The sequence below is a fragment of the Myotis daubentonii genome, chromosome 5, assembly GCF_963259705.1.
Source record: "Myotis daubentonii chromosome 5, mMyoDau2.1, whole genome shotgun sequence".
In the NCBI taxonomy this organism is placed as follows: domain Eukaryota; kingdom Metazoa; phylum Chordata; class Mammalia; order Chiroptera; family Vespertilionidae; genus Myotis; species Myotis daubentonii.
The window spans coordinates 85,137,635-85,163,199 of record NC_081844.1 but is presented as its reverse complement, the minus strand read 5'-3'; the positions used below and the strand labels follow the sequence as shown (position 1 = coordinate 85,163,199).

Here is a 25,565-nt window from a genome sequence, read left to right as displayed (position 1 = left end):
CGGGGAGAGGAGGTGGCCGGGGGGAGATCAATGGGGGGAAAAGGAGACATATGTAATACATATGTAATACTTTAAACAATAAAAAAGCCATTTTAATTAAGTTTTCTTTTAATTTAAATTCTTTATTGTTTAAAGTATTACATGAGTCTCCTTTTCCCCCCATTGACCTCTCCTGGGCAGCTCCCACTCCCTATAAATATTCTTAAACAGACATTGAACTGATTTTGACCCCTGCCTTTATTCCCCATTGCTGAGCCTTTTGGAAGTCCTGTCATACTAAGGAGGTTGCTTCTTGCTTTCTCCACTGGCGACTTAACAGACTCCAGAATGCCCAGTCCCGTGTAAAATGCTGCTGGTGTTATCTCTTCTCTCCCTTCCCCACACCCCCAAGCATTGTGATATGATTGACAAAATATCACTTCTCTTGTCTTTAGTCTTAAAAACAAATGCCATTCTTTTTCATTTTACTGGGTTCCGGAGGGAGCTGAAATAAAATCATGTGCTAACAATATCATGTTTAACCAGAACTACATTTGGCCAGTCATTTTATTTTCAAGCTCACATACACTTCAAACTATAATATGGCTAAAAGAAGTATTCTCACGTGAGCATATAGTAAAGGCTGTGAACATCACAGGCCTGTCTACCATCAAAAATGAAATATTTTAAAATATGACTTAAAATTAGGGCTTTCCAGATATGTCCTCAGTAGATTGTGTCGAAATACTTAGTGTGTAAAGCATTCTTACTATTTGAGAAGACAAACACCCCAATAGAGAAATAAGCAGTTTTCATCAGATTATTAACCAGATTTGTTTTCTGTTAGGAGTGAATAAGAGGGAATGCACAAACAAGCCTGCTTTCTAGCGAGAAAGGGAGGGTAGACAGTTTAACAACGTGTGCAAAAGACTCTGAACCTGCCCACCGGCTTCCCTGTCCTTCTAGGAATTTAATATGTAACCAGAGATGTTTGTAAAGGTTTCTGCAGTGGTGTTTATGATAGTGAGAAAACAAAAACAGAATAACCAGTAAGGAGCGAATGAGTAAGTTAGAACTGAATACTTTGCAAACATCAAAGAATGTTGTAATAAAAGATTATCTATTGACATGGGAATTTTTCTCAAAGTGTTGTGATGAACAACAAAGGAACAGAACTTCGCATGTAAAAAGCCACATACATGGCAGTCACCTCTGGTGTTATTCCCAAATTAAATACATACAAAAAAATTTTAAAGATTAAGGATATGTGTAAAATGTTTATTATCCTCTAAAAAAAAGTATGATAGCTTTGTTTTCTAATTTCATTTTTTTTGGTGTTTTTCAAATTTTCTAACTAAGTATTAGTTTCATAATTTAAAAAGTATCTTCCAACTTTTTATTTGTCCTAGTTGTATATTTCCAAATGAATAAAAAGCAGTAATCTTGGAGTAGATTATGGACTAGATATAAAGAGATGAACTATGAAAAAAATCGTTTGGGCGTTCTGGACACAGTGATGAGTTTTCCTCAGTGTGGGGATCTTGCTTATATTGAGTTTATTTAGTTTTCCTTTCCCACATGAGTAAAAAATGGAGCCAGGCGACACCTAGAACTGCCTTAGCATGTTAACACTGTGCTGTCCTTGATGTTTATGTACCAAACGCGACCTTCAGCCCCACCAACATAGTCAACCAGCCATTTCCACTATCCACTGAAGGGGCGTCAAATCTGAGCCCTTCCTGTTCTCTATTGGTCACTGTTTCTCATTCTGCTCAGGTTTAGGGTTTATGCTACATTTCAGAAATCACACACACACACAAAAAAAATTCCTTTATATTAGTTTACTCTTTTGGCCACTGTGAAAAAATTAAAATTCCCAACAGGAATGTTCTCAGATACTATTGACATCCTTTTGCTACCCTTTTTAGGGAGGGGACAAATTTCCTCCTCAGGCTTTCTAAGTAGCCAAAGCTTTGCTAACTGCCTCCATTGTAATTGTGAAAGATTCTCTTCTTCCTCTTGCTTGGTCTTCTCAATTCTTACAGCTGGGTGTTAAGATCCTGTCAGTGATTTTTATAGAAAGTGATAGATAAGTAAAAAACCAAATAAACACTTGGGGTGTCCAAACAGACTTACAATAAGCCCAGAATAGCGAAACTCATGCACCTAACAGTCCGTATCACGATGGGATATTTTACAGTTCTAAAACTTATCCGCATTCAGTATTTATGTGGGAGAATCATTTGTCAACAATGAAACATTTTGTCCAGAGTTGTCAGATGTTTATGCTACAGATTAATAATTTGTCCTTAAATTATTAAGTTTGTGATGATATTTTGTCAGATGGTAGATTCTTGTGTTCTATTTTAAACAACTGATGAAGGTTTTGTCAACGTCGTTGTTTTATTGGTCCCTTTTCTCCCCTGGCCCTCTCAAGACCCTATAGTTTTGTTGTTGTTGCTCTGCTTAACTGTGTTGAATTGTGACATTTTGGGAAGTGATAATTTCGTTGAAAGTAACAAGTCTAAAAAAAACTTGATATTTTAAATCGAGGACTTTATTTTCAGAAGTTTCATTTCTCTTGGACTTTGGAGCGAGGGTTTGCTGGGAATGTCGGCTCTGCCTGCACTGGTATTCGGCCAGCTGGTTCCTGCACACAAAACGTGCTGCTTACATAAGAACTCAGCTTTCAAATGCTGTCTAATGGCTGACTACTCACATTCTTATTCTCTTAAGGAGGGATTTAGTTTAGTTAGAGTAATTTTTATAATACTTCTGCGAAGATACAAACTTTGACAGAGCTTCTCAGACAACTTGGAGAGAATTACAGTATTGGTTTTATTTTTAAATCTGCAAATTATTTTAGAAATAGAATTACTATTGATCATAAATGCTTATCAATTTCAAAGCTTCCCAATAGGAAATTTTCCACTGCAACAATAGTTACTATTTATTTTCAAAAAAGTGCTGCCTGTGCCCTTGAAATTTTTACATACTGAAGAATATCCCCAAAACTTTAAAACAAAAATCACAATATCAGTTGCTTTCAGAGTTTCTCTTCCATTCCCATATGGTTTCTAAAATGTTAGTGGATACTATTTTAGAAGAAACAGAACTTATTTTTCTGTTGAAAAATTTAGAATGAATAAAATGAACTGCAGTAATCAATACTTATGTGGGCTGTGAAAAACCAAAGCGCTTTTTTGTGTGCTAAATTTAGCAAAAGTAAAACTATATGATAGTTTATGTTGCTTATCACTGTTATTTATGAAATTTTATTGATAAAAGGGGTGTGTGTGACAAGTGAGAGTACATATTATATACAGTGCCACAATACATTATGTTTTCAATATGTTTTGACTGATATTTAATTATATAATATTCCAATGGACCTTACCAAAGTAAGGCAATTACTGAATTTAAGCACAATTTACATGTAGTTTTTAAAAATGTTGCCAGCCTTTTTTATATCTGGAGAATGCAGTGTGAAGAGATAATAAATGGGTATTGGTAAAAAGTACTAATTCTAGATAACTGTTCCTTTGGGCATCTGTCGACCTTAGTATCTGTAAAATAGGAGATGTAATATCTTATAGTTAGTATCACTAACTATAATTTGTTCTATTTAATCTACCATACAGTTAGATAACCAGAAGTTTATTATTTGTATGTGCCAAAAACATAAAAAGCACCAGACTTGGAATCTTGAGTTCAAATTTAAACTTAGCCTTCTCAGTAGTATCATATAGTGTTTTAGGGACAGTACTCTAACATTTGTGTCTTAATTTCTGCACCTGTAATATGGGATTAGTGAGATCTCTAAGGATAGTGATGAAGACTATAGACCAGGGGTCCTCAAACTTTTTAAACAGGGGGCCAGTTCACTGTCCCTCAGACCGTTGGAGGGCCGGACTATAGTTTAAAAAAAAACCTAGTCTGCTGCTAAGCAACAGGCAGCGGCGGCAAAAACACCCAGTGGGCCGGATAAATGTTTTCGGCGGGCCGTAGTTTGAGGACCCCTGCTATAGACCAGTGATGGCGAACCTATGACATGCGTGTCAGAGGTGACACGCGAACTCATTTTTTTGGTTGATTTTTCTTTGTTAAATGGCATTTAAATATATAAAATAAATATCAAAAATATAAGTCTTTGCTTTACTATGGTTGCAGATATAAAAAAATTTCTATATGTGACACGGCACCAGAGTTAAGTTAGGGTTTTTCAAAATACTGACATGCCGAGCTCAAAAGGTTCGCCTGCTATAGACTGTGTATCAGATGCCTAAGGAGTGCTATAGACTGTATATCAGATGCCTAAGGAGTGCTATAGACTGTATATCAGATGCCTAAGGAGTGCTAAATAAATGTCGCTGTTACCATGTAAGCAGGTTGAATGCGTAATTGTGGTAGCGTATATTTAGCACCCTTACATTGAATAATTACAATTTTTTTGCTTTATCGGTCTTTTAAACATCAGGTGACATGTTAGTTTTTACCCATAATTTTTTCTAGTCAATTGATATAAATCTTCCATACATAAAATTGGTAGTGTGGATAAAAGACAGTTCCTTTCTAGTTAAGGCTGTATAACATTAAGTTCATTCTACTTAAATTGTTACCCATTTTCCAAAGCAGTGCAAAAATAACTATTCGCATCATTTTATATCCACACCTGGATACTTCGGTGGAGCAGTATATTTCAGAAAAATCAAATGCATCTCAAAAAATTCTGAGTTCTTATATGTTAGTGAAACATATTGCTTCAGAGCAAAATTGGTGTTGGGAACATATAAAACACTCCTGGTTCTAGTCATACTTTTGATACGTGGTCTCCATGTTAATTCAGTACTTAATCGCTAACGTGGAATTATCTTAACAATTTAGAATATGAAAATGTTAATTTAAGATTTAAGTCAATATAACAAGTATCTAAAGAAAAAATGGAAGTGATCTGAATACTTTCATATCATTTAATTATAATTTCTTCTCCACTATGATACGAAGGATAGTCAGAAGAAGGAATTATTTTTGATGGTTACCTTTACCTCAAGACTCTCTACTTATTGACGCACACAGTGTTTTAAAAATTATCAGGCGCAGACATTACCGTGCAGGTGCCTGCAATCATGAGGGTGAGGAACATGGATTTTAGAACCAGGCAGTGCTAAATTCAAAATCGGGTGTGCCAGTGTGACTTCGGGTAAGCACATGGCTTAACTTCTGTATTCTCATCTGTAAAATGGACTAGTAGTAAGGATAATTTGAGATAAATATTAAGAAACCTCTCCATGGGGCTCAGCATACAAAATTAAAAATCAGTCAGTTGGTTTTCAATGCGATTATTGCTATGAGTTTTATTTCACCCACTGAAAACCTTTTTGGTCTCAGATTTTTCATCTAACTGCCTATATTGCAGATGGCCACTAAGTCACTTTTACATCATCCTAAAGACTACGTTCTTATTTCTTCTTTCCTCTTCCAGGGACAAGTTTTCCAGTGTTTTCACTATCTATTAAATACTTAAAATTATTCCTTTAAATTGCTTCAGTGGGTATTTAGAAACTAGGGTGTGAAGTGAGAGTATCATCAAAACCTGAGGGAAATGTAGGTAACAAAGAACAACAACAACGAACACACCTCGTCAGGTAGAGTGGCATGATAGCAAAACAAGAAGTTCTCCCACTAATGTAAGAATCTAAGAATCGAGGCCTGGACTCTTGACTGAGGGACGGGAGGGATATGTGTGTGGCCTTAGATCAAGTCGAGGTGGTTCTGGGGGCTTTGTTCTTACTTTATACTAACATAAATATGAGTATTTTAAAAGCTGTTCTGTATTTATTTGTTTTACAAGCATCTTGGTAAGGATTTAGGAATTGTGCTAATCGTGCAGAATGAGATAAATATTAGTTTGTGGATCATTTGAAAATTTAGCCAAACAATACAGACTGTTACACAATTTTAAGGCAACTGTGTTTACCAGCTTGACCCTTATTCGGACAAAAATCTTGATTTGCAAATAATTGGAAGCAGGCATGGGAAATTTGCTACCTTTCACTGTGCATCACTGAGACATCAAATCTCAGCCAGCAAAGTAGAAGGCATGGTGCTTCAGTTTGAAGACATAGATACACCTTCGCCTCTCAGTTATGCCACTTTATCAGAGTGAGGGGGGTGGAATACTGGTTAAGAATGCTAGTTTTGGTGTCAGAAAGACCTGGGTTTGAATCCTGACTTTTTTAGTTACTATGTCACCCTAGGCAAGTAAACTTCTCTAAATATCAGTTTCCTCATCTGTAAAACATTGAAAATAGTACCCACCTCATAGGTTTGTGGAGAAGATTAAAGGGGATAATGTATATAACAAAAGAACTTGCATAGTGAGGTGATACCTATATTGTGGGTATAATCTCATAAATATCTACCATGTTAGCTGCCTCAAATTCTTTTACAGAGCATATGAAGATATAACAATAAATGGGTTAAATAAAATAACATACTGGACACTGGACAAATGCTGGGCTCTACCGGAAAGGAATTATTGATAAAAGCATGCCACTACATTGGAATGTTTTCTGGGATCACTGGTATAAAGTGATACATGGCAGTGTTTAAGGGAACCTAGAGGTTGTCATGGATCAGAAAGGCATGGTGGACACTCCAGTCACTTCATAAATATTTGTAGAATACACGATCCCTACCTAAGGTGATAAAGGAACCAAATGGTTGCTATAGAGGAGTGGGATGGCATATGATTGGAGAAAGAAGAACCAGGTTGGGACCATGTTGTGCTTGTACTATTTCTAATGGAGGAGCGCAGAGGCACTTAATCATGATGGGCAAAAAGAGTTCAGCAGTGAGGTAAAGTGGATGGAATGGAAGGAGAAGCAGCCGGAGCCAGGAGACTGCTTAGCATAAACCATTGCAGTGGTTAAGGCAAGGAGTGAGAGAAGGCATGCATTTAGGTGGCGGTGGGAGTGGGCAGGAAGAAAAAGGTACATGGTGTAGTGATATAGGGAGTAATAAATAGAATATGGGAAAGGGGTTGGAATTGGCAGAATGTCTGCTTTTAAGCTTGGGTTACTCAGTATAGTGAGGGGAACTCAAGTCCCTCTCAGAATAAGATGTTTAGAAATGTTACTATTGTAGTTAAGGTGGAAATGAATGGTGCTTTGGATTTTTGTTGCCTTTATTCAAGTATTTCACAGCAGTTATATTACAAATTGCAGTAAATGTTCAGAATTCCAGAATTCAATAAATATAAATCTAGGGTTGAAACCGGTGGCCGTGGAGCTGTTTGTAAGCTTGAATGTCACCTGTGATTAACTTTACATCCTTTCATGACTGGATTTCCCTCACATACCAATGTACTTGTAGTTTCAACAGATTTCATTTTTAGGGAGTAGGGAAATAATGTTACCTTCCCTTTCTTAATGTTGGTTCAGCTGCGGTGCTATTCCGTAGGTATCTGCATACGTAGTGAGATGTATGTTAGAAGAAGGCAGTAAGTGTGCCATTGTATCCATCCTGTTCTTGCCTTCTTTGAAGATGCCGCATTCATAATTAGTACCACCAAATCAGTGGTCCTTCAGCTAATTCAGGCATAAATGGGCATTCAGAAATATCATCCCTGGTGTGTATAGCTGAATATTTACCTTTTTCCTAATGAGAAAAGATAAGAAAAATGCAGCTGACTTTAATGTGTAAAAACCACCATTTAGGATTAGCACTAAAGGGAAAAATAAAGTTAAATTACTGCCTCAAGTTAATCACTATGGCTATCCCTGGCCTCAGCTCTGTTTTGAATCTCTTTTTTGGATTTGTCTTGAGTCAGATAATATTTGGAGCTGCTTCAGGACAGTTGCTCCATTTTGAAAGATAGTTCATAAGATTTTAAAATGTTTCTGGTCCTTGTTAAATTTTTTCCTCTTCTTATTGCTTATAGCTTTACGACAAGGATTTCTTAACCCCTCAGCACTACTGACATTTGCAGCTGGGTAATTCTTTGCTGGGGGGTGTGGGGGGAGTAGGGTGTCCTGCACAGTGTGGGATGTTTAGCAGCACCCTAGCCTCTTCACCAGATGTCAGTAGCATTTCCCCAGTTTTGACAACCAATAACATTTCCAGCCAATGCTAAACATCCCCTGGAGACCAAAACGGCTCCCAGTAGAGAATCACTGCTTTATGGTATTGGGACAAAACTGGTAAACCAATGAGAACATACCTAATTCCATTTGTAGTTGATAAAAAATTAACCCAGTTGTAGCAGCTTTATTTCCAGATTTCCCCCCATGTTAACTTATACTTGTTCTCTGAGGTGATAATATGGTTTTGCTTGTTTTCCCAAATGGATTCATTGCATTTCATTGAAAAGCTGTTGATTAAATTTATTTAAATTGAAGGGTAAGCCAACCTGCCAATAGGGTTTGTAATAGTTTAGCATCTCTATTCCTTTCTCTCTGGGGAAAGCCTCTAACGTAGTGAGCAATATGTATCATTCTGCCAGGTACCCGACAGTCCCCACTTAGAAATAGGGCAATTGAGATTTAAAGAGATTAAACGGTCACCAAGCTCCTACATTGCCGTTAGGTAATGAATTCTAGCTTGTCTGACTTGGCGTCCTCACTATTCTCTATGATAGCAATTCTCAGTATGTGGCCCATGGATCCCAGGGAGACCCCAAGGTCTTTTCACAATGATTTTCATGATTATACATAGTTTTTATTTGCCTTTTTTCATTTTTTTGATATTTGCAAGAAAAGTACAACAATAATGATTAATAAAACTACTGGCATCTTAGGGTACAGTAGTCACTGTATTCACTGCCATGCATTCATGTTTATTTGTTTTTATTATTTTTCTTTTAAAAATATATTTAATTGATTTTTTATAGAGAGGAAGAGAGAGGGATAGAGAGCTAGAAACATCGATGAGAGAGAAACATCGATCAGCTGCCTCCTGCACACCTCCCACTGGGGATGTGCCTGCAACTAAGGTACATGCCCTTGATCAGAATCGAACCTGGGACCCTTCAGTCCGCAGGCCGACGCTCTATCCACTGAGCCAAACCAGTAGGGCATGTTTGTTTTTAAAAGAAAGCCAGTTCCTATTAAGAATATCCTTGAGGAAGCAAATACTAATTCTATTAACTCTCTACCCTTGAGAAGGTGTCTTTTAAATATCCTTCTGTGTGACAAAATGGGCAGGTGCAGAACGCTCTGTGCTGCGTGTAGCATCCGAAGGCTGTCTCCGAGGAAAGCATGCGTAAGATGAAGTTGTGAGCTGAATAAGCCACTTGTTCATGGTATACCATGGACCAGCTACAATTTTCAGCCTCTGTTACTTGGCACGTTTTCTCAAAAATGACTGAAGTGAGCTTATCACTTCAAGCAAGACAACTGACAGTATTTGTTACCAGTTGATAAAAATTAGAACTTCTAAACAAAATTTAGAACTTTGGAAGACACAACTGCCACTGTGAGCTTAACAGATGTGACTCCTTTATACTGCGTAATGAACTGTGTCAACACTTGGAAGGTCTGCATAACTCAGGGAACCAATGTTTTCCAAATGACTAATGCATGACAGGACAGAATCAGGCATGGGTGAAAGATCCTTTCAAAGTGCAAGACAGACCAATGGATTTTAATGTAACAGACTTCCAAGAAGTTCGCTGATATGGTTTCAGATTCCAGATCGAAACACTAACCTTTATAAAACGACATTGTCGAATTTTGGTAGATTATAAAAACTATATATCTACCATTACCTGAACTTAAACTTTTAAAGGGACCATTAACCTAAGGTGCTCCAGAAGGGAAGGAGGGATTGGGGGAGAGAGAAAAAAGAAGTTAATGGGGAAGGGGGCTGTTGAAGAGAGGATTGTTTGATGATCATCAAGTGTATGTCCAATATTTTATATGAGCGTGGATATATCATCCACACAAAAATTCCTAAAATGGTAGTAATAAGGAAACAGACTCAGGAGTTGTCAGCCAGCCACTGTTGTACAGGAGCTAGGATTTGAAACCAGATTTGTCTGTACATGTAGCTGATTATCTTCCTAGCAGTATATGACACAAGAGGCAGTTAAAACATATTCTGCTACTCCTACCTAGATCTGTTTCAAGATTTTGTTACCATTTCGGGATTGCATTTCATGTATGACATGGCTTCCTTATAAGATATGACCGCTGTATCCTCACAAGGCCTGGCATTCAGGTGCCAGGAAGTATGTGCTTAATGAAAGGGTATAATTTGCCTGAACATTTTACATGCTTCTCAAGGTGTATGATTAATTTTTATAGTCCATCCATGACTATCCATCAGTGATCCTCCTTCCATCGGTTGCTTTTCTTGCAAGAGAATTAAATAGAAAAACACAGTTTTATACATGTTTTTTCCTCTCGTAACCTTAGTAGCCTCAGGAATAACATAGTGTCCATTCTGCATGGGAAACTGCCTTCAAGTGTTCACCTGAAATAGCATTTTGTTCACATGATTCTTCACTTAAAAGAAAGGACTCTGGACGTAGTCAGTTACTAACAGAACCTCAGCATCTTCAGAATGTTTGGCATCACTGTAAACACACATTGAGCAAAGACCAGGACATTCTAGCTTTTTCATGCAAAGAGAGTGAAATATGCACTCCTATCCTGGGGTGCTTTTTATCTCTTTCTGCCATGGATCATTTAAAAATGGCAATTCCATATGGTTTTCCTTTGAGTTCTAACCATTTTGTTGTACCCTAGCCCTTTTAGCAATATCACAGGGTCACATTTGCAATTTAATACCATTTTAAAGTCATCCATTCTCCCAATGGTGTTCTTTAGAGGCCATCATAGTCCTCATATTTGTGAGAAAAACTGATTCTTTTCCACTGATGTCTGTGGTATACTTGGCAGTTTTCTGCATACTCAGTTCCTATCTTATGTTGCCCAGAATGACCGCCTGAAGGGATGCCAAGAGCCTGACTTAAGTTCCAGATTTTTAGCTGCAGTTCTACCAACCCATTTGTTCGTTTAGTTTTAACTTTCCCTTTTGTCATCTGTAGATCACAGTGCAGTGGCCTGAACGCTCTTGCAGATGCTCTAATTTATAAGTGAGAATTTGGGAATGCTGTGCTAGATTTTAGACTTAAAACTACTTTCCACTTATATAATACTTATATAATGCTTTTTATAAAGTCTCCAGTGTTGCTGAAAGAGAAAAGAATGCTTGACTTTCTACATATTCTCTTTTCACAACACACACACACACACACACACACACACACACACACACACACTGTCCTTCCCAGTTCGCTCATGAGGAAACAGGCTCAGCCCTTTTAAGTGGGAGAGCTGGGATTGAGACCTGTCCGTGTAATCACAGAAGGCTCCGTCATCAACCTCCTGTTTCGGCATGACCTCGTCAGAGGCTGTGGCATTCTTTTCACCAGGCTGTTGAGAGGAGAGGTGAGATTATATTCAGAGAAGTGTTTTAAAACTATAAAGTACTACAAATATTAAAAATATTTTAAACACATATATGTAAGTATTACATATGAGAACTACATTTCAAATATTTAAATATTGCACTTTTTTCCCATAAACTAAATACACAAACAACTGGTTGGTCCCTAAAAATAGATGTCAGATGACAGATCGGCTGGGCAGGAATAGGGGCATCCCAGAGCAGAAGCCAAGGACGTTTTTGCTTCCCTGACACACTGCTCCGGTCACTCACTCCCAGGCCTTCCAGCTTCTCTGTGAAACTCGGCTCAGAGCAGCTCCTCTGCATTAGTCACGAGTTTCTATTAATCAAAGGTGGCTCCAGCCAGACCTCCAGCAGAGTCCTTTCAGGTTTTCTTTCATTGTAGGCTTTCAGTATGCGCTCAGTCCACTCCCAGCGCTAGCAGAGAATCACTGCCTTGTGATAGGGAAGCATCCAGAAATTGTTCACAGTAGTCAGAGAACATGTGAAACGCCGGGGCGTATTCCCAGAATTGGGGTGACGGGAACGCTGTCCTGTTGACCAAGCCTCTTAGACAAACAAGGGTTGGCAAGGTGCAGTGAGCTTCATGTGAGGACAGAATTTCGGGAGAGCTTTGGGTTTAGAGACCCAGTTACTTAAAGTGACGTTTATAAAACAATTGTCGTTCTATAATTATCTTTTAATTTTTATTCCTAAAACAGAACAAAGATGTTATTTCATAAACATAATTTCTAACTATGTTGATAAGCAAAACAATTTATCTAGTTTGCTCTGTGAGTTTGAGCATATTTGTAATTGAGATTTAATACACTGAGTCCTCACTTAGTGCCATCCGTAATTTCTGCGACATTAAGCAAAATAATGTATAACAAAACAACGTTGAATGGAACGATATTGTTTGAGGACCTGCTGTACTATTATCAGCTATAGTTATAAAGGACAGCAATGGGACAGCTAAAAGAATAAGCAAATTAATAAAAGTTTACAAAGAAGTAATGATATACTTATGAACTTTCTTATATAGTTGATAAATAACCCACTTTAATATGTGTAGTTCCAAAATCAACAGATTGCTACCATTCACAGTTTTGAAAAACACATAACTAGAGAAGGAATGGGAAGTCTCCAGAAACTCTTTTTAGAGACTTTTTAGTTACAGAAAGTTACATGCCTAGAAACTCTTTTGAGTTATACAGTGCAATATAATACAGTAACTTTGGTTCTAAAATTAGCATGCATGATGAAAATTCCTTAGGAAGATGAAACATTGGAAACATTGTGTGATCTATTCTGAAGTATTTCATAGTTAATTTTTTCTTCATCATTAAAAGGATCGCTGTTTTGTTGGTTTATAAATATATATATATATGTATATATCTTTATAAGCAAATTTGGCAGAGTGTTAAGAATGGTGAGTACAGGTAAAAAGTATATATCCGTTGTACAGTTCTTTCATAGGAAAATAATGTCTGCTTTTAAACACTAAACCTGTGCTCATTGTGGTGAAAAGTCTGCAAAATGAAAATTGAGGTCCAGTACGAGAAGCAGATTCCCGTTTCCACCTTCTTCTCTAGGGCATCTCTTTGTTGAAGGGCGAGGGTAGGCAGAATGGTCCTTAGTGTTGAAAGCGTCATGCTTTTTCCAGTCGTGCACTGCAATCCAGACAAGCAAGTTATGGAACGGAATGCTTCTAAGTCCTAAGAAACTGTAAGAAGTTTTATAAAAAATTTTGACTCAAGTGGAGGACATGAGTAGAATTATAATGAGACATGATTGAATGAATAGAGATGCCTGTCCAAGATAATAAAATTAGAAAAAAGTTGATACCCTAAGCAATTAAAGGGGTAGGAGGAATCTTTGGGGGAGTGATAGACATATACTATCTCTCGATCGTGGTGTTAGCTATACAACTATTTAACAAGATTCATCAACTGTATACTTATAAACGGTGAGAATTATTGTATGTAAATTACACCTTAATAAAGATGATTATAAATATAAACAAATCCTAAGCAAGTAAACATTGTAATGTCTAAGTGAAGCACAACTATTTAAGGAATACTTAAAAAGAAATTACCTCACTTGTAATTTTGTATTAAAGAACAAAATAATTATTTGAATATGTTTAAGTAGGTGAGACATTGTGATGTTTGCTAGTATGTGAAGCCACAGTTCAGTATGAACAATGCTCGCTGGGGAGGGGGAAGCTAAGAGAACTGTGTTTTGATGTGTGTGTGTGTGTGGGGGGCGTTTCACAGCTGTGACAGCTAAATCCTAACGCTGCTTTCTTTCTTCTTTAGCCCTGGCATGAGACCGGATGTCAGCTCTCCCCCTGCATCCAGCTCGGCAGCTTCGGGACCACCTCCCAAACTCTGCCTTGTGTGCTCTGACGAAGCGTCGGGGTGTCACTATGGGGTCTTGACCTGTGGGAGCTGCAAAGTCTTCTTCAAAAGAGCAGTGGAAGGTAGTGTGTGTTTTGAAGAGTTTTTATTTTTCCTCTACTTGGTTCTTATTTCTCAGAGTGGATTTTGAAATTTCTGTTATAGGCAAAGCTCATTAAGGCTTTGTTAAGAGGGGAGAGGGAATGGCTCCTAGGTCTCTAGGGGGAAAGAGACATTTTAAAAAGCAACATAAAACAGAACTAGAATAAAATAGAAAAGTATAAACTGAAGGGAGGGTGCTTGGTCAGAGAACAGAAAGTAACTTTAAGAAAGTGGTATCAGCCCTAGCTGGTTTGGCTCAGTGGATAGTGTGTCAAACTGCGGATTGTAGGGTCCCAGGTTCGATTCCGGTCAAGGGCACATGCCCGGGTTGCGGGCTTGATTCCCAGTTGGGGGCCTGCAGGAGGCAGCCAATCAGTGATTCTCTCTCATCGTTGATGTTTCTATCTCTCTCCCTCTCCCTTCCTCTCTGAAATCAATAACAAATATATATATATTTTAAAAGTGGTATCATGTGAAACAATGGGGTTGGATTTGGGCAGCAACAGTACTCATCGTATTAGATCGTGGGCTTTAATTCCCATCAATTAGTTGTTTTTAAAGTCACCAGCTATTTCAGTCTGGCAAAAATGAGTGACAGTGAGGAACAGGGGAGGGGGAGGGAGAGGTTGGTGGGAAAGGTATTTTGCTTTTGGGCCTGGGCACTGTGCTGAGTGGTATAAAATGCAACGTAAGACCTGACCCCTGCTGTCTGGGATGTCACAGTCTACTGGCAGTGAAAGGTGAGTAAACAAGGCACAGAGATTACAATATAGAGGAGCAAGTGATAAAGTGCCGAGGAGGTCAGAAAAGACCTTGATTTCACTGTACAAACATGACATTAACATAAACTTTACCTTTGTGATAGACTCAGCTTGCTGACAAAGACAACAGCATCAATTCTTTAAAGGAGGAGAAATTCCTTCTATAGCAAATTATTAGAAGTCACTGAATCCTCCTGTGAAAAATGCAATTCAGTCATCTGTAACACAGTTTGAAGACTGTGGCCTGAGTAGATTACCTAAAGATTACTCTGGTTTATTAATTTTTTTAATTTAAATTCTTTATTGTTTAAAGTATTACATACGTCTCCATTCCCCCCCCTCACACCCCAGCACATGCCCTCACCCCTCTACTGTCTGTGTCCATTGGTTATGCTCATATGCATGCAGTCCTTTGGTTGATCTCTTACCCTCCCACACACACACACCCTCCCCTGCCTCTCCTCTGAGGGTTGACGGTCTGTTCAATGCTTCTCTGACTCTGCCTCTATTTTTGTTCATCAGTTTATGTTGTTTATTATATTCCATAAATGAGTAAGATCATGTGATATTTATCTTCCTCTGACTGGCTTATTTCACTTAGCATAATGCTCTCCAGGTCCATCCATGCTGTTCAAATGGTAAGAGTTACTTCTTTTTTACAGCAGCGTAGTATTCCATTGTGTAGATGTACCACCGTTTCTTAATCCACTTATCTGCTGATGGACACTTAGGCTGTTTCCAAATCTCAGCTATGGTAAATTGTGCTGCTATGACCATAGGGGTGCATATATCATTTCTGATTGGAATTTTGATTTCTTGGGATATATTCCTAGAAGTGGGATCACTGGGTCAAATGGGAGTTCCATTTTTAGTTTTTTGAGGAAATTCCATACTGTTTTCCACAGTGGCTGCACCAGTCTGCATTCCCACCAGCAGTGCACAAGGGTTTCTTTTTCTCCACATCCTCGCCAACACTTGTCGTTTGTTGATTTGTTGATGATTGCCATTCTGACAGATGTGAGATGGTACCTCATTGTTGTTCTGATTTGCATCTCTCAGATGATTAGTGACTTTAAGCATGTTTTCATATGTCTCTTGGCCTTCTGTATGTCCCCTTTCGAAAAGTGTCTATTTAGGTCTTTGCCCATTTTTTGATTGGATTATTTATCTTCCTTTTGTTAAGTTGTATAAGTTCCCTGTAAATTTTGGAGATTAAACCCTTATCGGAGATAACATTGGCAAATATGTTCTCCCATGCAGTAGACTCTCTTGTTGTTTTGTTGTGGTTCTATTAATTTTTAAAGAAATAATATTTTATTCATTCACATTATGAGAAGGATTATTTGGCTAGAGTTGTGTTTGCATCCTTAGGAATTAGATGAGTCAGTTTCTTTTCTTTGGACTACTTTTTAATACATTAGCCAACTATAGAATTGCTCGTTACCCCACTTAGAGCACAGGGGTGCAGGTTTTGACCAGTTCAGTAACTCCCAACTGTTGAGTACACTTGTGAGTAAAGTCCACCCCTGCTTAGAGCAGTGCCTCTAACAAAGTAGATCTTATTTACAGCAAACCCAAGAGAAGGAAGCTTCTTCTTGTCCTCACTTTACTTTACTCATCACTTTCTTACCTGATGAGTAACCTCCATGATATAAATGCAGTGACAACAGTAATACAGTATTGCTGTGCATAATAATATCGACAGGTTGATTTCTGAAAGTGAAATTTAGAATGAGACATTGGAGCCTTGAAAAAAATAAGGTGTTTAAAAAAATAGTTTTCTTTCTCCATTTTAACTAAATTATTCTTTAAAACAGGGCTGCAGCCCTAACCGGTTTGGCTCAGTGGATAGAGCATCGGCCTGCGGACTGAAGGGTCCCAGGTTTGATTCCGGTCAAGGGCATGTACCTTGGTTGCGGGCACATCCCCAGTGGGGGTGTGCAGGAGGCAGCTGATCGATGTTTCTAACTCTCTATCCCTCTCCCTTCCTCTCTGTGAAAAATCAATAAAATATATTTAAAAACAACAACAACAACAACAACAAAAAACCACTGGTCTGGATGAAATCCTTAGCCTGGGCCCACCAGCAAGCCAGGAGCCACTCTGCCTCGCCTAGAGAAGAGTGCAGGCTTCCTGGGGCCAACCACTGAAGCTTCCAGAAGCATGTGGTGATTCTCCAGGTGTGCCCCCTTTATTTGAAAAAAAAAAAAACAAAAAAAAAACAGGGCTGCAAATTCAAATGCCTACAGGGACCAAGTATGTCATTCTGGCAAAATATAATACAACTGGGGGAAGGTGGGCAGTTATTGCCATTAGAATGTAGGAGCATGCCCTATGTAAAAGCATTCAAATGCAATTTAAAAAGAAAAGAAAGAGCTAAATATACTTCTCAAATAAAATACCAAGCTATTTGCTCTTTGGTCTTAATCCCTGCTTTAGAATTAAATTCTTATACTTGTTTTTAGGTAAAATTTAATATTAGCTCTACTATTTCAAATATTTATCTCTTAAGTATTTCAGTTAAATGTGATGTCTAGATTGCATGATTAATAGTGAAAAGCTTAAATGTGGACTGTTAAGTAAATCCTTTCCTTGGATTTTAATGTTCTCCAAGGCCCCTTTCAGCTCTACAATTCTGTAGTCCTTTGACAACCTCTCTAGACATGATGAAAGTGTTTTAAGGCCCAGATACATTTTTGGAGCACTTTTTAAAAACTATGAAGATGTGGCTTGTACGATGTGCATTATACTTAGTACTTCATTTATAACACCTGCTACACATAATGAGTTTTACCCTAAATTGGCATATTATAGTAACTGCCCAAACACTTAACTGTTTTTAGGAAATTTGCAGAATTTGCCGAAGTTTTACTTATTCTCCATAAAAACTAGATCAAGAATAAATATTTTGAACTTCTTTGTTTGATATTCTGGGTGTCTTTTTTCTGCATACATGGGTAGCGCCATTTCTTTTTTGTATACTAGTTTAGTGATCTCTTTTCCCCTAAGTCCCATTTTTTTATGTTCCCTTTGCACAATAGTACATCTCATCTTTGTTGGTGGGTCATTATGAAGATAGGCATCAGCTACCTGTAATTTACCATGCATGAAGTCCTTGTTTTATATATGTCATACCACCTAATTGACAGCTGTGAACTTTTAGATGCTGTTAGGATTCATAGTTGATGGACTAGGAAACTGAGGCTCAGAGAGTTTAGCTTGCAGAACTCAGATTGTAACACAGCTGGCTCTTAACCTCAGTGTCACCCTGGCTCCCTGAGAGGTATATGATAACAACCTGTCACCTGTCTGTTCATCATCTACCTAGATTCTGAAAGTTATTACAAGGGCATTGTTTCATAGCTATCATTTATTGAGCCCTTAGAGTGTGCTAGGCACTATTGGAAGAACCTTGCAGAAGCCAGCCAGGTAAGTTGCTAATTTTCCAGATTTACGGCTGAGAAAGCAGCTGCTCAGAAAAGTTAATAAACATTACTGAGATCACACAGCTAGAAAGTAGGGCTGCAATTCAGATCAGGATTTCCCGACACCTTAGCAGTACACTTTCCACTGTACAAACTGCTTTTGAGAGCAGGTACAGAGCTGACAGAACTGTCAAGCTGACAGTTCACATTGAAAACTTGGCTACTTCAAACAGAGTATACAAACTGTGGAAAACCTAGGATATACCCTTTGTGTGGTACCTGTGTCCCATAGCACTTTCAGGGTCTTGTTCATGTCTGTGCATCCCGGTCCTACTTACTAACATTGTTCTTAGATCACTCTGTTTTAAAACTTAAAGTATTTTTTTAAAAAAGAACACACAACTTCACTATCCCTCCTGTATTATCTATTGTACAACAGATTACCTCCACAATGAATAGAAGGCATTTACTGTATCATGCCCTTCCCGCGAGTCAGAGATTTGGGAGCAGCTCTGAGACAGGTGGTTCTGGGGCAGTTGTGAGGCTACATCAGACTGTTGATGGAGCTGCTGTCCTCTGAAGGCTCCTGCCACCCATTAGCATTGTTTTTGGCAGCAGCTTCAGTTCCCCACTGTGTGGCTCCTCCAGCCTGCTGTCAGTTGGCATCCCCCAAATCAAACGATCCACAGAGAGACTAACCAACATGGAACCGATGTCTTTACAGCTTAATCTCAGATGTGACGTGCTGTCACTTTTGCCATGTTTTTATTGGTTACACAGACCAGCCCTGGCAGAGTATGGGAAGGGACTGCACAGAGACCATTGGGGGCCGTCGTGGAGGCTGGCTACCACACCTGCCACAAATAGAAACTAGAGTCACTTGCCAAAAATAGGTTTTAACCACACACAAAAATATATGCAAACAAAATGTTAAGAAATTTCAGCTGGCTTGAAGGCTTTTCTCCTGATGTCTACTCTCTATTGTATTTATTAGTTAGAATGGGAATTTACCAAGTGGTACAAGACAAGGACTCCAAACTAACACATCCCTTTGTCTTATCAAAGGGATTGGCAAGGACTGACGTTAGTGGTTCATGTCCAGGCCTTATAAAAGAGTGACCACTCCTTATTTTATAAATTAGACACAGACTTGCCCAATTTCATACTACTAACCAGATAAGACTAATTTTAACTTAAATACACAATGCCCACGGATCCTCTAGCTCAGATTCTTGCATGTGCTTAAGACATACCTGGGATAAAGAAATCATTATTAGCATCCTATGCACATTCTGATATTTTTGTTGGATACAAATAGAGCATTAGAATTTTTTCTGTTTTTAGCAATGAGTAATTTTTTCAACTTCCTTTTCCAGTAACTGCAGGACAGTGATTTGGCGATATTCTTATGGAGCCAAAATTCTTTATAACTGTTTCAACAATGGATACATCTCTTGTTCCTACTTTTGCTGTAATAGAGGATAGAATTACTGGGTAGAATTATTGGCTTGACACACTTTATGTTCAAGTAAAGCAGCTAGGAAACGTCCACAGCGTGGACAGAACTGAAGTAGCTGGCAGACATTTGGCCTTGGAGAGCAGTTCTGGAGCAGGGCCTGTGGCCTATGCCTCACAAAGAATTGAACTGGACACAGTTAACCATCTACCCAAAACTAATGCTTAAAGAGCACTGTGACTTATCCTATTAGGAAGAAGTAAACACAGTTTATTTTCAGGCAAGTCTTAGGTTGTCCTATGCATAAAGGATCTTTCCCTAAAAATCAGAACTAGGTATAGTCAACCTAGTGAATTGAATTTTTCTCTTCTCTTTGAGTATGATTTATTTTTGAGAAGAGAAATGGCTTGCAGTCTTGTGAAGACCACCCCCTCTAGTGTAAGGTACATGGACTCTTAGTTGTCTCATAAATTTATTTAGATACTAGAGGCCCAGTGCACAAATTCATGCACGGGTGGGGTTCCCTCAGCTGGCTGGCAATTGGGGCCGTCTTGCCCAGTCCCTATCGGGACTGGCCAGCCAGGGGTAGGGACCATGGGAGGTTGGCTGTGGGGGTGCACTGACCACTAGGGGGCAGGTCCTGCATTGAACATCTGCCTCCTGGTGGTCAGTGCACATCATAGCAACCGGTTGACCGGTCGTTCAGTCGTAACAGTCGCTTGGGCTTTTATATATATAGATGCTCATCTTGTGGAGGAGGATCCTTGGTTCTTGCCAGGCCAGCAGATCCTCAGATAGTTTCCTTCACCAACCAGGTTCAAAGAAAATTACAAGATTATGCATATTTCCTTTGAAATTTTCCATGAAAACTTTCACCAAGTGAAAACTGTACTTCTGCCTCTAACACATTATTTAATAACTGGGCACCACAAGATTTTAGACAGTAGTGGTCTTTAATACTGGGGGGGGGGGTTAATGGTGAATTCAAACATTCTTATATTCGAAAAGCATGTGAAATAAGTAATACGTCTCTGTAGGATCTGCAGTAGTTTTGTTTGTCAAGTCTCTGTTCACCTAACTAGTTGATGGCAACCTTAACCTTTAAGATTAACTGTTTACCTATAGCTTCCTTTAATATTGGGAGGGGGAGCACATTTTATTTGCATGTGGTAGAATAATGTTATATGAAAGTCATTTCCCTTTGGGACTCTCAGTATTTTAAAACCAGTTTCCTTTTTCTTTTTCTTTTTTTCTTTTTTTTTTTAATATATATTTTATTGATTTTTTTTTTTTTTTTACAGAGAGGAAGGGAAAGAGATAGAGAGTTAGAAACATCGATGAGAGAGAAACATCGATCAGCTGCCTCCTGCACATCTCCTCCTGGGGATGTGCCCGCAACCCAGGTACATGCCCTTGACCGGAATCGAACCCGGGACCCTTCAGTCTGCAGGCCGACGCTCTATCCACTGAGCCAAACCAGTTTCGGCCAGTTTCCTTTTTCTTTATTCCTCCTTAGCATTAGGTCAGAAGTCATAATAAAATAGTGAGTACAGACATCTCCTGTAACTGTTAAAACAAGAAACTGTTTAAAGCACAATTTATCAAGAAAGAGTTGCCCTTGGTGGGCATTTGTGGGGTATTGCTCTGCTTCTTGATCTGAGAGCTGCTCACATGGCGGTGTCCCGTTTATGAGACGTTCACTCTTCTCTCTGTATGCTGCCATACAGTGTTTAATACACGATTCTGAATATGTTGAATAGAATAAAAAAAAAGACATTTTTAGTTGATCTTTGCAGCGACAATGGAGGCAGGTCCACTGTCCCTTCCTCAGTCAGTGCCTCTGCTCCTTGGCTCCGTCCACTCTGCCTAAAACAGAAACAGACAGAATCATTCCAGAAAGCATCTCCTTTGAGACCTGTGAAATTTTAACAGTGCCTTTATTTTCCCTATAGGACAGCACAATTACCTTTGTGCTGGAAGAAATGATTGTATCATTGATAAAATTCGAAGAAAAAACTGCCCTGCGTGCCGCTATCGAAAATGTCTTCAAGCTGGAATGAACCTGGAAGGTAAGGTCAGACCTGAACGGAACTATCTCTGTATCATATGAAAATTTATTTTACTTTTTAAAATGTAAGTAAAAGGTTGCAATAATTTATTTATTATGGTATATATGTGCTTGACTGGCACAATTTTATATTATTCAATAAAAGTAGGAATTTTTAAATGAATATTTCATTATTGCTTAAGTTTATTCACCAGCTCTTATTACTGAAGTCAGCATAGCCAGACTATGTACTGAAAAAGGAAATTATATAATAATGAGAATTACAAAACTTGAGACATTACTTTTGTAGGTCTGCAGGGGGGAAAAACTCCTCAAAGTGGCCTTGGATGGGTTTGGTTTGTTGTTTTGCAAGTAAAGAAGAAACCTGAAACTAGGTATAAGTTTGATTTTCAGATTCCTGTTTATGTAACAAGTTATATAATTAACATTGATGTCATCGTTTAAAAATGTTCCTCTGGAAAGTTAGGAATTCTGCTTTGACTGAAAGTGCAAGTTCGATGAAGGTGGTGATGGTGATCTAACAGCCCATGTGCTTCTATTTGTTGTGATAGCAGCATTTCATTCAGCAGTGCTCACCAAGAAGGCAGGCACAAGACAATGAATCAGTGCCTGTATTCTAGGAATTACCTGTCTAGTTAGGTTCTAGACCAGGGGTGGGCAAACTTTTTGACTCGAGGGCCACATGGGTTCTTAAACTGGACCGGAGGGCCGGAACAAAAGCATGGATGGAGTGTTTGTGTGAACTAAATAAATTCAAAGTAAACATCCTATCTAATAAAAGAGAAAAATGGTAATTGGCGTACGACGATACCCTTTTCATTGGCTAATCAGGGCTATATGCAAATTAACTGCCAACTAAGATTGGCAGTTAACTGCCAACAAGATGGCAGTTAATTTGCATATGTAGGCACAATGCAGGGAGGCAAAAGGGAAAGCAGGAAGAAGCCCCCTGCCACTGACAGTGATCGGAAACCCAGGGGGCTGCCCCCCAGCCATGATCGGAGAATCAGGCGCCTTTTCCGCCCTGGCCAGTGATAGCAGGAAGTAGGGGTGGAGCCAGCGATGGGAGCTGGGCACGGTCGCAGCTGGCAGTCCCGGGAGCTAGGGGCCCCTTGCCTGGGCCTAAAGCGGAGCCCATGATCGCGGGGCCGCTGCAGCTGCGGGTCCCCGCTGCCCGGGCCGGACGCCTAGGCCAGAGGCTTTAGGCCTGGGCAGGGGCGGAGCCTGCAACCACGGGGAGCTGGGGGTCCCCTTCCCAGGCCTGACACCTCTGCCAGAGGCCTCAGGCCTGGTCAAGGGGCCGATCCGGTGATTGGTGATCGGAGGGTGATGAGGGTCAACTCCTCTGGCCGAGGCATCAGGCCTGGGCGGGGGGCTGAGCCGGGGATTGGGGGGATATGATGGTCCCCTTGCCCAGGCCTGAAGCCTGGGTCAGAGGCGTCAGGCTTGGGCGGGGGGTGGAGCAAGTGATCAGAGGGAGATGGGGGTCCCCTGCCCAGGCATGATTCCTGGGCCAGAGGCCTCAGGCTTGGGCAGGGGCCAGAGCCAGTGATCAGGGGGAGATGGGGGTCCCCTGTCCAAGCCTGACACCTCTGGCGGAGGCGTCAGGCCTGGGCAAGGGGCCGATCAGGCGATCGGAGGGTGATGGGGGTCTACGCCTCTGGCCGAGGCATCAGGCCTGGGCTGGGGGTAGAACCAGTGATGGGGGGAAATGAGGGTCCCCTGCCCAGGCCTGATGCCTCTGTCAGAGGCATCAGGCCTGGGCAAGGGGCTGATCCTGCAATTGGAGGGTGATGGGGGTCAACACCTGAGGGCTCCCAGTATGTGAGAGGGGGCAGGCTGGGCTGAGGGACACTCCCCCCCCCACACACACACACACACCCAGTGCACGAATTTCGTGCACCGGGCCCCTAGTCATTACATAAAAGGGTATGGTCTTTTTTTTTTTTTTTTTTTAGTTTTATTCATTTCAAACGGGCCGGATCCAGCCCGCGGGCCGTTGTTTGCCCACGGCTGTTCTAGAGTCAAATCACAAGACAGGGTGGCTCACTGCAAATGGAATAGTGTCACCTAATTCCGTCCTGGAAGAAGCAACATTGAATTTTAGGTCTAAAAACGCTGAGTAGGAGTTAGGTGAAAATAATGGCAGAGGACATGATCAGATTTGTATTTTAGAAAAGCCAATCTTATAAAGAGTGATCAATTAAACAAGATATGGTGATATTAGAGGGAGGATGGAAGCCATGTGGTTCTTTTGATAGGAGACTGTTAGAGCTTTCTAGCACGTACTATGTACGTGTTTTTAAATACAAAGATTTATAGATGTGACTACATAGTTCCAGTTTGTCATTTAATAATATAACTATTAGCACATATCATGCAGTTGATAATTTGTAGAAAAACCGAAATGCTTTTAAATATCGAAGTTCATAGAGTTTTTGCATAGGTGTGGTTTTAGTAAAAAAGCTTCATTTTTGTGTTCAATTATTCCAGTGTATATAAAACCTTTATTTGGAGTAAGTGCCAGAAGTGTCTAGTAGACCATAATACTTAAGAACAATATAATCTTTATAAATATTCTTTTGTCCATTGGAGTGTTTCCCCTAAGCCAGGAAATTTCATGATAACCCCAAAGTAACTGCAGAAGCCACTGGCTCACTCAGAGCCCAATTCTCTCCATAAAAGTAACTTAGTACTGCTGCCCCTACCAAAGAATTCTCAAGGTATATTTTAAGGCAGCCTTCTTCCTGGCCTGAAGTGCCTAGAATTTGAAAACAGATAAAGGTTTTTAATGGTGATCCCAAATGTTCTATACTTCATTTTAAGGTGTATTGTGATCTTTCCAAAATACAGCTTTATTTTTAGTGTAGAGAGTCAAGTGGAATATAAAGGCAAGGAGGCTTATGACATTATTAGATTTCATATCTAATATCTTAAAGCTAACTTTTAAACTAAGATGTCTCTACTTTTATTAACAAGGAAGTGGAGCTATCCCGGACTTGAGAATACTTCTGTAGAGATCACATATTGAACGTTAATCTACCATATGCTCCAAGGAGTCAGAAACTTCCTATACAGGAAAAATCTTATTAACTAAATTGCTTTAAAATAGTAAGTTCTTAATGTATTCAATTAAGAACTCCTTGCTAAAGTTCTGTGGAAACATCCTAGTGCCCTTTCTTGCTCTAGTCAGTACCCCGCCATTGGATGTGCTTTATTCGGAGGCATCAGTCCTCATTTAGGACTGTAGGTGAATAGTAAGAAATTAAACTAATTGTGTGCTGAGTCACAGAAGGTTTTTTAAAATGTAATCTCCCAGCTTGTCATCTCCTTTACTTTGGGTTCTGATGTGGAGTGTGAACACAGTCTCGGCGTTTTAAAGTTAGAGCTCATCGAGGGTGTGTAGTCCGATTTCAGTAGGTTGGTTTGGGTCGTGCATGTTCTTTCACTTTGTCAACCAAGTGCATGCCATGGTTTTGAGATCTGGGCTTCACTGAGATATTTTGATTGTTTAGAGGGTTTCCTTATGTCCTTTTTAAAACGTTATCACTCCTCTGTAGACTTGCACTGTCTGAATTCAAAATATGCTAAGGCCAGTTGAGGTACTGACATTCTTATCCTAGCATGTAATGTGTGCCAGGAACTGTTCTAAGCATTTTACACATTTTACCAGACTTAATTCTCCACTACCCTACAAGGTAGGTGCTATTCTCCTCATTTTATAGAAGAGGAAACTAAGGCCCAGAAAATAATTTGCACCAATACCCAAAATTCAGTCATGGTGGTTTCAGATTTGTGCTCTTTACCACTGCACCATCCTGTGTCTCCAATATAGTGTGGGAACATAAATGAAAGTTGGCATGATCCTGTTTTGAAATGTTGACTAAAAATTCTGAAGTTTCTCAGTGCCACACTCAGCAC

General features: G+C 39.5%; 1 protein-coding gene across 4 annotated transcripts in view; it reads left to right on the top strand.

The window, feature by feature from the left end:
• Positions 1-25,565, top strand: part of NR3C1 (nuclear receptor subfamily 3 group C member 1) — a 104,974-nt gene that overhangs the window by 58,022 nt on the left and 21,387 nt on the right. For 3 of the 4 annotated variants that reach the window (XM_059698754.1, XM_059698753.1, XM_059698755.1), the window contains exons 3-4: positions 13,752-13,918; positions 21,529-21,645. In XM_059698754.1, the coding sequence (XP_059554737.1) occupies positions 13,752-13,918; positions 21,529-21,645 (284 nt within the window). The remainder of the gene's footprint in view (positions 1-13,751; positions 13,919-21,528; positions 21,646-25,565) is intronic. The other variant, XM_059698757.1, reaches the window with a different exon arrangement.